The sequence below is a fragment of the Talpa occidentalis genome, unplaced genomic scaffold (genome assembly GCF_014898055.3).
Source record: "Talpa occidentalis isolate TD23 unplaced genomic scaffold, MPIMG_talOcc4v2.1 talOcc4.13, whole genome shotgun sequence".
In the NCBI taxonomy this organism is placed as follows: Eukaryota; Metazoa; Chordata; class Mammalia; order Eulipotyphla; family Talpidae; genus Talpa; species Talpa occidentalis.
In genome coordinates, this window is record NW_023601322.1 from 74,016,340 (window position 1) to 74,030,085 (window position 13,746).

Consider the following 13,746-nt stretch of genomic DNA (forward strand, 5'->3'; position numbering starts at 1 on the left):
TAACCACGAGGGGATGGGTAACTTTGGGTGCTTCATTTAGAATCTAGACTCTTTGCCTTACCTGTATTGTTTCCTAGTTTAATTAAAGTTCCTTCCCATTAAAGTCTCATATGTTTTGTGTGGATGCGGCGGATGGCAGAACCCATTTAGAATAGGCAGGTTTGCGGGGCTTGGGCTGCCCCTCTCCCTGTCCTATAACAGTTTGGCTTCCAGGAGAAGTTCAAGCGAGGTTCTAAGCAGCCTCCCACCTAATTCCCCGCAGATTTCCTTTCCCGCAGGCCCTGCCGCGAGGCCGGGCTTCACCCTCGGCAGCTGCAAGCGGGCCCAGGGGGCCTGGTTCTGGCGAGACCCCAGGAGGGGCAGATGGCCTGACGCCCAGCGCTTAAGCCCAGAACCAGTCGATCCGGCTCTGCCCGGCCCCGCCCTCCCCAACCTCGCTAGCGGCTACGCGCGAGGCTGTGCGCGCCGGGACGTGCAGGTCCGGTCCTGCCCGGCCGGTCCTGCCCGACGCGGCCACCGGGCCCCGCGGCTGCGGCCTAGGTCGCTCGGGTCCGTGCTCCGGGGGCCGGGGTCGCGGGTCGCCGCAGCCGCGCACGTCACCGCCCCGCGCGTCGCCTCCGGGCCCGGCGGGCCCCGCAGCGCCCCCCCACCACCGCTTTTCTGGAGGGAGGGGCGCGGCGTCGTCACGTGACGCCTCGCCCCCGCCCGGCCCTGGTCACATGGGTGGCGCGGCCGCTGCGTCAGCCCCAGTCCTGGCTGCGGGAGTCGAGCCGCCGTCGCCGCCGCCGCCAGCGGACGGGGCGGGGATCCGGTGCCAGGTCCTCGTCAGCCCGCCCCTGCCGCCTCAGTCGGCCGTCCCGGCCCGGGCCCGACCGTCATGGAGCGGGGCGGGACCGCCGCCCGTTGCGAGTGAGGTGCGCCGCCGCCGCCGCCGCCGGTGCTTTTCGAGGTCTCCCCAGCCCCCGCCGCCGCCCGGAGCCCCTCGCCCTTGGCAGCCCTGTCGCCGCCCCCCGGGCGGGCTCGAATGCGCGTCCGGTGAAGGTGCAGGCCCGGCGCCGCCGCTGCCGCAGCCGGGAGATGGTTCGGGCCTAGTGGAGAGGGGACTGAGGTGAGGAGGGCCGGCGGGCTGGCGGAGGGCTGGGCCGGCCGCGGTGGGGGAGGGGGCGGGCGGGATCTGGGGGGGGAGACCGGGTTCGCCTGCGCGCTCCGGGGGACCCTCGGTTGGGGGCTAGGCTGCTCGATCCGGCCTTCTCCCCTTCATCTTCGCGTCCCCCCCCTTTCCCCCTAAATAAATAAATAAATAAATAAGTGGAAAAAAAAAAGGCTAACCCAATCCTAACAAAAATTCCCAGAAATCATCTTTCCCCGTTTCTCCTTTCGTCTTTCGTCCCTTGATCTGTTCCTTCGCTCAGAAATTTCATCGACTGATTTGCTACTTTTTAGTCACCCTCTAATTTCAAGTTATTTCTAGTTGAAGGCAAAATAGGCCTAGATTCTGGCTATCATTACCCTACTAGTTCTCGCTTTCCTTCTCGCGATCCTGCGCACGAACACCACTCCCCCTCCTGCCTCCCCCCCCCCCCAAAAAAAGGAAAAAATTTCCGCCTTCTACTAGCGTAGGGGTTGACTAAAAATGGGAATGTGGGGGTGTAAAACTTGAATACCCCCCGTAACTTCTGAATCGGCCTGTTAGCTAGTTATCCCGATAGCTTGTATTTGGATATTGATGTTTAGGCCTTTGCTCCAGCTGCCTGTGCCCGGGGTTAATCTCGTAATTGACGTCAGTGCTTTGTTCCTTCCACTTTGCTGTTCCTTCCACTCTTTTGAGGATGGATCGTGGGGTATAGGAGTTTGAGGAGTATCCTTATTGCCTTTTCTTTAACAAATGATATAATTTATAGGAAGTTGAAAGTACAAATCTGAAATGTTGGTGTGTGCAGTTCAAACTAAAACGAAGAGTTGGATTTAGGTTTCTTGTAGTCAGTTGCAATTGAGAATTGTATGGTTTCTTCCCTGTTGGTGAGATGCAGATTTTAAATTAAGGCCAGTCCCTTTTCCTGTGGCCGATTTTTTTTTTTTTTTTTTTTGACAGAACATGACTGTAGGATCCTGTGAATAGGATGTTTGTAAATCTGATGTTTAAAATGTGTGTTGTTTTTTTAGGGCTCAGATGTTTAAAAAAAAAAATCAAAGCTTTGTTTCCAAACTGATTGTACAAAGCTTTGTAATGTGGTTTTATGTAGCTGCCCTTTAACTTATCAAATCTGAAATATTGGAGAACTTTTCTAATTTGGCGTTTGATAAAGATCCTTTGTGGCCATGAGTCTGCCTAGAATCATCTTTGGTAATATGTACATAAAGAAGTGTTGGCAAGGGGCCACTTTGTTTTTAACAAAGCAGGCTTTTAAAAATTTCTCAGGTTTATTTTCCTTATTCATCACTGTGCCTCTCAGTCTCCAAACATAAAAACATGTCTCAAGAAGTTATTTTTAATTATCTTTTAGAGCTAACTTACCTGGAAGCAATGAAATTTTTTTTTAACACCAGCAGTTTCATTCACTTTGTGTGGCTTGCAGGTTGATGACTTTGGTTTTTGTTAGCTCTACAGGAACAGTAGGCAAATATTACTTTAAATAAATTTTTTTGTCAAGTGGTAACAAGACAGGGTGTCTGTGACAGACCCAACCTTTACTGTTTGGTTTAAAAAAAAAAAAAAGCCTTAGCTGTGTTAATTAGAAGTGGTCTGCAATTTGGGTATGTAGAGGTGATTCTGTAAGTGCTTTGGTGAAGGTGTATAATTGAGAATTCTTAAATACAGGTGTTTTTTTTTTTTTTCTCAGATTCACTTTGTTCTTGTCAGATGACATGTCCTCTTCTCTGTACTGTGATGTTATTGCACCCTCTTTATAACTGTAGATAATTATGATTTTATATTTTTATTTTCTTATAGGTTCATTATAGTGTCTTTATAGGTAGAACTTTATACCTCTCTGTATCCTTCCTAGTGTTTTATACACTTACTAGATTGAATGTGAAAGTGATAATATTTTGAACTTAAAACTCTTAGTCTATCAGGTTGTCCCACCTAAGATTTCACGAAAGGGTAATTTAAAGACAGTGTATGAGCAAGTGATCAGTGTACGAAGGAGAAAGAATGAGTATTGACTCATTCATCAAGATGACAGGAGATGAAACCTTCTAAAAGTTTTGTGTCTTACCTTTTTGAGGAGGTAGGGTAACTGTCACAGTTTTTTTGGTGCACCTGAGAGGAACAAAGAAAACTGGTATTTCTTCTTCTGTGGCCATCTACTGGTTTAGAATGGAGCCCATAATGTATGAGGCCTTCTCTTTGTAGTATTTTTCATAAAATCTAAGAGTTGTTCTTAAGTATTGAAGGCTCATCTGGGCAATAATGGAGAAATACAGTGTGGGTTTTAAAAGTTGATGACTTAGACTTTATTTTTCACTTTAATACTATTCTTAGTATGAAAACTTTCCTATATGATACAAAGATCTCCAGTTTTTGAACTCCCAGTATTCATTATGTTTTACTCATTTCCTTTGTCATTTCCTCTGATAAGCTGCAACAATTATATTTGATTTCTGGGAGGATGTTTGCCAGTCTAAGTTATTGTGAAATAAGGTGTAATCAGTGACTAAAGACTGTTTAAAGCTAATCTGACCTGTTACCTTGCTGCTTTTTCTTTGGTTTATGAAAAGCTTGTAGTAACTCCCTACACCCATTCATCTTGGTTATTTGAAATGATACCCTATTTTTTATTTTTAAAGATTTGTTTTTATTTATACAGGAACTGGGATATAGGCCAGAGGCACAGGAGGGTGAGAGAATTCACCAGAGACAGAGCGGGGAGCAGAACAGGCAGATCTACTGAAATATACTGCTGAGGGGAGCAGCAGGCATGACAGGAGAGGTCTGCTGTGCCATGTGGGTAGCTCCCTGGCCGGCCGAGAGTCCAACCTGTGCTGCAGAGGCTGTGGACAGCTTCACAGCACTGCGCTTAACCCCTGTGCCACCTGGGAGACCCCTGTGTACCCTAGTACATAGAAGAAGAGAACAGTAATAAACAGTGCAGTTACTGAGTTTTGACTGATCGTTTGCATTCCTATTTGTTTTGATGTTCATTTTCACTGGTTCATATTCTGAGAACTTTTTTAAGGTTTATTTTTACCTATTTATGTATACAAGAACTGGGGTGTAGGCCAGAGGTGCGGGGGTTGGGGGTGGTGGTGAGAGGATTCACCGGAGACAGAGTAGGGCGCAGAATAGGCAGATCCACTGAAATACACTGCTGAGGGGAACAGTGGGCAAGACAGGAGCGGTCTGCAGCGCCATGCGAATTAACTCCCTGCCCCAGGATCAAGGTTTTACAGTAGCTGCTGATAGCTTCATAGTGTTTTGTTATAAACCCTTGCTCCACCAGGGAGGCCCCATATTCTGAGAATTTTAATGATACTGGTGTGTAGACAATACTAGAACCACTGACTGAATACTTTTCCAAAATACTCCAAATCATTTTAATATTAGGACTACTTTAATTTTGAAGGGGAAAAAAAACTCATTTAAAATTATTTGCTTCATCAGCTATACTTTATTAAAATATCTGTAACCAGAGGAATGTTCTGAGGGAAGAGATTTCATCATGTAATTTTTTTTCTCTCTTGGAGTGTCTAATGAACTATGACATGGTAGTGGCTTTTAGGGAGGTAGACACAGCTTATTAGTGGATACTGTTTTAAGCTGATTATTTTGATCATCATTTCCTAGTGCAGGTAAAGAACCACATATATTCTTTTCTCAAAGTAGTTTGGGTAGGGGAGGGACAGAAATCAGGGCCTGCCAGGAATAGATTACTCTGGAAAGCCAATGTAATTTGACTACCCAGATATTGTCATTATCAGTGCTGGGACTGGGCTCCCTTTGACTGCTTTTGGCTTGAATGTATCTTCCTTTATTTTGTGCATTTGGAGTGGGCTGGTGGGCTATGACTTTTCACTTTGACTACCTTTTCATGTTGTCATTAAGGTAGGGACAGTTTAACGGACAGGTGAGTGTAGGCCAGTACTCTGCATAGACAAGATTTTCTGCCTCTTTGCACTTGCTTCTATTTCTTCCACCTGGAGTCTCACTTTCCCTTTCTTATTCCCTACCTAGTAAAATTTCACCATTATTAAGACCCATGGTAAGCACAGGTGGCCTTCCTAAAGTTTTTGCTTGATTTTCCTCCTCCCCCCAATCCTTTTTGCATCCCTGTATCACTTTGTATCTTATTTGTTATGCAACTAACTATGGAACTAGAGCTTGCTGGGTGACATGGGGCACAAAGTATCCAGAAGATACAGTAGTGAAAGAAAGACTGCTATTCTGTTTCATTGTGTATCTTTAAAAGATAAGGTTTAAGATGGTAATCTAACCTAAGTTTTCTTTTAAAAATTATCACTAATTCCTGAGTATCATCAAATATCCAATCAGTGTTCAAATTTCCCTGATTAGTTTTGTTTTTTACAATTTCTTTGAATTAGGATACAAATAACTTCCCAGAATTATAATGGATTGATTCCCCGCCCCCGCCCCCCCCCCCCCGCCCCCCGTTCTGGTTTTTTTATTCTTGTTCTTGTTTCCATGCAGTTGTTTTGTGGAAGATACCAGATATTTCCCCTCTGAAATATCATAGTTTGCATTGTGTTGATTACATCCCTGTGGTTTCATGTAATGTGTTCCTCTGTCCCCTGTATTTACTGTCAATTAGAGTAAGTGACATCTAGAAGTTTGATTTGATTCAGACTTGAATTATATTAATGGAGGAAATACTTTATAGGTAGTGCTGTGCATGTCCTTTTCACTTTTCACTTTACTTTTCATCTTACTAGGCCAGTGAAATTGATTTTACCAAGGTCACCCATGATTTTTTTTTAAAAGATTTATTTATTCATGCATGCAAGAACTGGGGTACAGGCTAGATGTGTGGGAGGGTGAGCGGATTCACCAGAGACAGAGCGGGCAACAGAACAGGCAGACTGACTGAAATACTGAGGGGAGCAGCAGGTGAGACAGGAGAGGTCTGCCATACCATGTGGGTATCTCGCTTGCTGGCCAGGATTGAATTCATGTTGCAGAGGCTGCGGACAGCTTCACAGCACTGCGCTCAACTGCCTGTGCCACCAGGGGAGGCCTTGATTTTTTTTTTTTCCTAGTTTTATGACAACAACAAACTAGTGTAGGGAGCAAAACCACAATACAGCAGTAAAATTACAGGATACAAAATCTGTATTCAAAACTCAGTTATACTTCTGTATACTAACAGCAAGCTACCAGAAAGAGAAATTAAGAAAACAATCCCATACAGAATTATATCACAAAGAATGAAATACCTGGGAACAAATTCAACCAAAGAAGTGAAAGACCTCTACACTGAAAACTATAAGCCATTGCTGTGATTGAAGAGGACACAAAGAGATGGAAAGATATTCAGTACTCGTGGATTAGAAGATTTAATTTTGTTTAAATGTCCATTTTGCCCAAAGCTCTCTACAAATTCAGTGCAATCCCTACCAAAGTTTCAGCATCATTTTTCATAGACGCTGTATAAACAATCCCCAGATTTATCTGGAATATCAAAAGATTCCAAAGAGCCAAAGCAGCCCTGAGATAAAACCAAGCTGGTGTGAGGGAGAGGGGCCAGTTTCCCTCTCCCCTTTCAGTTCTTTTAGGCTGGCAAATGAGCAAATTAATATCACACAGATTGACATGAGAAAAAAACAAAATAAACTTAATAGTAACATGCATAGGTGAATGGGAGAGACCCAGTAGAAATCTAGTAACTCCCACCTGAGTCTTCTGTATTTCCAAATGGTGTAGTCATTGTTTACCCCTTTGCCTCTTTCTCCTTGATAATGTTTTCTTCCTTGACTTTCATTATTCTGTCCTCTTCTTGCCTTTCTCCCTAACTAGCTGCTTCTTTGTGGACTCTTAATTTTCTCTTAATCCCTTGATATTGCTAATTCTGCGTTTTGGCCTGGGCCTTCTCTTTCCGCTCTTTGTGATATCATTTGTATTGCTTTAGCTACCATCTCTCTAGTTTGTGAGTATTGGAACCTTTCATTTAACTAACTCCCATTATCTCTTCTATAAAGACAATTCAAATTAATTCATCTCTAGCTACCACATCCAGAGGTCATCTGAGTCCAGATACTAAAAGTGATATTCTCTGTTCATCAGGCCTGTGTATGCTTTGTCGGTGTCTGAAAACTGTGCGCTAAATACTAAATTTTAATCAGTTATTAAAATAACTAAAACAAAACACTCATAGGGAGGGAAGGTATAACTTTTCTAAACTTGTAATAAATCTTGCTGGACAGCCAAAGTATGTGGTAAATGATAGAACCTGCGCATTGCATGGGCCTTCATTTGTTGACTCACTTCTTTGCAAATGGAGTGCAGTTGGTCAGCTGATTGAAGATTTTCAATTCCTCCCATAGGAAAATTTTCCTTATCTTTTTTTTTTTAAATGTCTGGTCTTACTATTTTTTAAATTTCATTCTTTAAAAAAGATATATTTATTTATGCATATAGGAGCTGCGGTGTGGGCCAGAGGTGCAGGGGTGGGGAGTGAGAGGACTCACCAGAGTCAGAACAGGCAGATCTACTAAATGGGATCTACTGAACAGGCAGATCTACTGTTGATGGGAGCAGTGGGAGAGGCAGGAGAGGTCTACTGTGCTATGTGGGTTGCTCCCTGGCCAGGGATTGAACTCATGCCACAATGACTGGTAATAGCTTCGTAGTGCTGAGACTTAACCCCTTGTACCACCAGGGAGGCCTGAATCTTGGGTGCTTTGGTTCTCAGTTTCTTACCATCTTTGATTAGAGGCTTTCTCACAATGTATTGGCAGACATCGTCTTCTTTAGAGAGATTTGGGTTTTTGGGGCTGACAGCTCTTGTTGGATGCAGGTATTGCAGCGCAGTAATATCAGTGAGTCCAAGAATGTCCTTCTTCTGTTTTTTACAATGACCAAGTCAAGAACTCTCAGACTGGCATCCACAATACAAACTCAAGCAGATTTGCATTTTTTAAAAAAGATTTATTTTTATACAAGAACCGGGGTACAGGCCAGATGCGCAGGAGGGCTAGAAGATTCACCAGAGACAGAGCGGGGAGCAGAACAGGTAGACTGATGAAATACACTGCTGAGGGGAGCAGCGGGCGAGACAGGAGAGGTCTGCTGCACCATGTGGTAGTCTCACCAGCTGGCCGGGATCGAACCCGCAGTGCAGAGGCTGCGGAGAGCTTCACAGTACTTCACAGTGTGGCACTCAACCACCTGCGCCACCAGGGAGGCCCATGCATTTTCTTTCGTCAGTCCTCCATGGTCTATAACAGAAGTCTTCCTTACTCAACAGCAGGCAAACCAACCATTGGTCAAGACACCCTCTTTCATGGGGAAACCTTATTTTTCATTTCTTCCACTGATTTGGACTATGGAATCCTTCCATTCTTCACCTAAAGCATCAGCAGCAACTTCAGTGACCATACACTTCTCATTAAAGATACGAAGTTTGCATTCCTCATCCACATCAATGAGTTTCTCGTAGCAAGTGACTGGGAAAGAGATGTTCACCTTCATCTTTTTTTTTTTTTTTTTTTTTTTAAGATTTATTTATGCATACAAGAACTGGGATACAGGCCAGAGATGTGGGGGTTGAGAGGATTCACCAGACAGTGGGGAACAGAACAGGCAAATTGACTGAAATACACTGTTGAAGGGAGCAGCGGCAAGTCTGGAGAGGTCTGCTGCACCATGTGGGTGGGTAGCTTCATAGGTTGCATCTTAACCCCTTGCGCCACCAGGGAGGCGCTCAGCTTCATCTTGAAGCAGCCAACTGCCTCTCAGGCACCACGAAAAAGAGACCTTGTGTGTTTTTTAGGTTAAGATCAACACTGAGGAAATTTGGAAGGAGTTCTAGGGTAGGGCAGTTCTGTGTTGCCTTAGCTCAAGGGTCAATAAACTGTGGTCAATGGGCCTATGCAGCCTGTCTGCTTTTGTAATCTGTGAGCTAAAAATTGTTCTACATTTTTCTGATGGTGGAAAAAAATCAAAATAAAGAATATTTTGTGGCATGTGAAAATTTAGGAAACTCAAATCTCAGTGTCCATAAATAAAGCTTTATTGGAACACAGACAACACACACCCTTTTGTTTATGTATTATCCATAACTGCTTTTGCTGCTACAATTGCAAAGGTCAGTAGTATCCTGCAAAGTCCAAAATATTTACTTCCTGGTTTTTAAAAAGTTTGTTGATTCCTCTGTGAGCATCAAATGGGCTTTAGTGGATATTTTGATCTAAGGATTGCCTTAGAATTGAGCTGTTAGAGGCAAGGTCTCTATCTACTGTGGTGGTAAGATTTTTTTGTTTGATTGTAGAGTATGTATGTATATGTATAAAATAGGTATGTACATATACCTGTATAATGTATTTATGTGTATGTACACATATATACATTTACTGTATATAAAATGGGTGGCCTCTGGTCAGTTACCTAGCTTTAGGATTCAGACCTTCTATCCCTGACGGTAGGGTTACTATGGTAGGTTACAATGTAACATTGTTGGTCTCAGTACAGTTATGTGAATAGGGAAGAACATTTCCAGAAAAAGTGAGGGTGAGAAGAGGCTACAAGCTCACATAGTCCCTACAAATGTTCATCATGGTCAGATTAATATCTACTTCTCAATCACTTTGCCCCCAAATCCTGCTCTTTTCCTTGGAGAAATGCCCCACTGTCATTGCTTTTTCCAGAAACCTGACAGTTGTCTTTCATCCCTTTGTTTTAAAGCTCCCATCTGGCTCTCCTCAAGATTCTACTTCCTTGACTTCCCTTGAGTCCAAACTCTTTCTTTACGTTATCTGCATTTCTATCACTGCCTTATTTCAGGCTTTTGTTTACTCACCTGGATTGTTGCAGCAGCATTCTCATTTGTTTCCTTAGTGTCAGTCTAATCTACCCCACCAGCGTGATTTTTCTCTCTAGACTGCAAATCTGAATTTGTCACTTGTCTTCTTTAAGCTCCTTAGTGTTCCATTTTCTGTAGTAGTGTTCTAAATGGGTATTCCTGGACATTAATGAGTTTTATGAAACTTCTGAAGGACTGCTTTATAGCCAAATACTCTCAGGATTTTGTTGCTGTGTTTAGATTTTGTTTATTGCTGTGTGTGTGTGTGCATGCGCGCGCGCCAAGTTATAATGCTTTGTACTAATGATGACTTTGCGGTGGTTCAGATAGGAAGGAGGATGAGTAAACTTAGATCATTGGATCATGCCATGATATGTGTTAGTAGAGGCAAGCCAAACCCAAAAGAACCCTGGTATAGGAGGAGTTAGTATCATATTTTCACTGTGAGATGTGTCTGGTGGATCCCATGTTGTAACTAATCAACAAAAAACAGTTTGCAGTGTAGGTGCTTTGTTCTGAACTTCAGCAGTGATTATACTGTTATGCATTTAATGTAGATTGATTTCAGTAAGTTCTTACTGCAAATGAACAAGATAGATTGTCTAAATTAACAGGCAGGGCCTCTTTAAATTTGAGATTTAAGGACTGTTAGCTGGTATGGTGGTATAAGATTGGATTTTCCTACATTAGCAAACGAACAGTTATTAAATCCATGTTAGTGTATGGATTGTAAGCATTTTATGCATTAGTGTTATTGAAGTCAGATTACAGAAATGACTAAAGAATGTGGAATCAGTCCTGTGACTACATATTTCTAGGGTTGAATATCTGTAAAACAACCAAATCTATTACATTAATGTTAAAATTTTGTCTTGTATTTAATTTTTATATTTTTTATTTTGTTTTTACTTTTTTTTTTTAAAGATTTATTTACTTATTTATATAAGCACTGGGTACAGTCAGAAGCGCGGGAGGGTGACAGAGTCCACCAGAGCCAGAGTGGGGAACAGAACAGGCAGACCGAAACATACTGCTGGAGGGGAGCAGCGGATGCTGCAGGAGGTCTGTGCACCATGTGGGACCCTTGCCGGCAGCTGGGGATTGAACTGGCGCTGTAGGTGCTACAGGAATCCTCGCATCCCAGTGCTCAACCGCTGCACCACCAGGGGAGGCCCTTTTTTTTACATTTTAAAAGGACAGGTTTATTAGGAAAAGAGATGGCACCTGCATAATCACAGGTGGGTAGGAGACCTGTTATATTTAATTTTTAAAGTTTGAGTTTTACAGGTATCTAAGATGTAAACAGTTATAATAGAGCTAAAATGGGTTATTACTTAATTTTGTATTTATACTCTCATTAAAATTACAATTTTTAAAGCTGTCCACCACTCAAGATTTGGAAGATCTCATTTTCTTTGAAAAGGTATTCTTACATTTTTCAGACTTGAAAAACAAACCCATGGGTCTAGTCTGATCCCATGAATATATAGCTTGTGTCTTTTCTTTTGGTCTCTCCCAATTCTGTTTTTCAACTACTGTTCCCTGTGTATGCCTTGCTCTCTCTTCTGGGCTATTGCATTTCTCTCTGCTTCAAGCCTCCTTGCCTCCCTCTTGGCTGCCGCTCCTCTCCTGCCACCTTGCTTTAATCAGGCCGGCTACAGCCAGATCTTGGAGGTATATAGCAAAGTGACAGATTCTGAAATCAGAGTTGTTAAGTTTTAAATTTACTTCTGAATTCTGTTTAAATATGTTGCAGGTCAGAATTGGAAAATATTTGGAAAGTAGGTTTACTTTATCACTCACTAATTGATTTGTTGAAGTAAATACTCTTTGTACCATAATAACGAACTCATTTATAATTTATAAGTTTATATTTCATTGATTAAAGAGTAGTGACCTTAGATGGCATTAACCTTCTAAAACAATATTCTTGTTTATATTTTAGTAAAACCTTATTAACAGAATTTAGGGTAATTGGAACAGAGCCTGATTTAAGTCACAAAATTTTCGTTTATGTTTTCTTCATTCAGTAGATCAGCAATTTCCTTGTAGCCTTGATTATAGTATTCTGAAACATTAGGTATATTTCAAGAAATATACCACCTGTTCCTGCAAATCAAGGTGGCATTAATGAGAAACAATTCCTTTTCAGTGTAAACTCTTACCACTTTCATATACCACTTCTCATAAAAGTAATAATGCTGCTTTTATTTTTTTTTTAAAGATTTATTTTCAATTATGCATACAAGAACTGGGATGTAGGCCAGAGATGCTGGGGGGATGAGAGGATTCACCAGAGACAGAGTGGAGAACAGAACAGGCAGATCTACTGATATACATTAGGTATGTTTCAAGAAATATGCCACCTGTTCCTGCAAATGAAGATGGCATTAATGAGAAACAATTCCTTTTTAGTATAAACTCTTACCACTTTCATATACCACTTTTCATAAAAGTAATAATGCTGCTTTTATTTTTTTTTTAAAGATTTATTTTCAATTATGCATACAAGAACTGGGATGTAGGCCAGAGATGCTGGGGGCTTGAGAGGATTCACCAGAGACAGAGTGGAGAACAGAACAGGCAGATATACTGAAATACACTGCTGAGTGGAGCAGCAGGTGAGACAGGAGAGGCCTTTGCGCCATGTGGGTTAGCTCCCTGGCTGGGGATCAAACTCATGCTGCAGTGACTGGTGGTAGCTTGATAGCTATGAAACTTTAACCCCTGCACCTTCAGGAAGGTCCCTAATAATGCTGCCTTTGTTCTCTCATTTGGACTTGAATTATTTTCTCCTGGTTTCCTCAGGTAGTGCAAGTCAAAGTTGTCCTGAAGTACTCTCTTGGACAGATTGTTCTGTTCTGGATATTATAGAATGAAACATTCAGTGTTTACACCTTCCCAGTTTTCCAAGTATGGTTCTGAGATTTTATAGTCTAGCACTTACATTTGGTGAACATTTGAGGGTTTAAGTAAAAATAGAAATTGACATTTCTCTTTTTTTTCCTCTTACAAAAATTGCTTTTAAAAAATCCATTTATTGCCAATATTATCAATTCATTTCATATCACTATTATACTTTTATTAGGCTGATAATATAGTGAATGCAGAAAAAAGACGACCTGCTCTCTTACTATTATCAAATATAACCAAAAGTGTTAGGGAAGAGGTGATAGACAGTCTGCATAGGGAAAGATGAGTGACATATTTTGAAATTCCCATTGGCTGTTTGGTTCTTGAGGTAGTAGCAAAAGACAGTTGTGACTTTTATAAATATAATCAACTGTTTTGAGTGTCTGTTGTATGTCATTGTGTTAAGCACTGGGGGTTGGGAGGAGATAAGTTAAATGATGTCTATAGTTCTTACTCTCCAGAGGCTTATATAATATGGAAGAGAGTTGGGAGGGAAGGTTGAAGGATAACAGTAACTAATCCTAATGTAAAGCGAGATTTAATGCTAAATGAGATTAAAAGACATGCGTTGGGAACTTAGTGATTTTAGTGGCAGAGGAATCTTGGAGGACTTCATGGAGGAAGTGGGAAAGTGATGTACTTTGAAATGGATGTATGTAGGAATAGGGAGAAGGAAGGACATTTTGAGTAGAGCAGTTGGTTGGATGGATATAATGTTATTTGGATGGGGATTTCTGGAATTTTTGGAGTTATGGGAACACAGGTCAAGACATCCGTTTTGGATCTGTTAAGATTGATGTTACTATTAGAAGACATGATCAGACAGGCTCTTGGGTTCTGCATCTCAGAAAGGTGTGTT

The 13,746-nt window shown here is 41.9% G+C and overlaps 1 protein-coding gene across 5 annotated transcripts in view; it reads left to right on the top strand.

The window, feature by feature from the left end:
• The window catches only part of AFF4 (ALF transcription elongation factor 4), a 92,184-nt gene that overhangs the window by 14,079 nt on the left and 64,359 nt on the right, over positions 1-13,746 (top strand). Inside the window, exon 1 of one of the 5 annotated variants that reach the window (XM_037509337.2) lies at positions 719-1,108. The exons of 3 other annotated variants lie outside the window; for them this stretch is intronic. In XM_037509337.2, the coding sequence (XP_037365234.1) occupies positions 720-1,108 (389 nt within the window). In that variant the 5' untranslated portion in view covers position 719. Of the gene's footprint in view, positions 1-718; positions 1,109-13,746 lie in introns of those variants that run through there. One more of the 5 variants, XM_037509339.2, reaches the window with a different exon arrangement.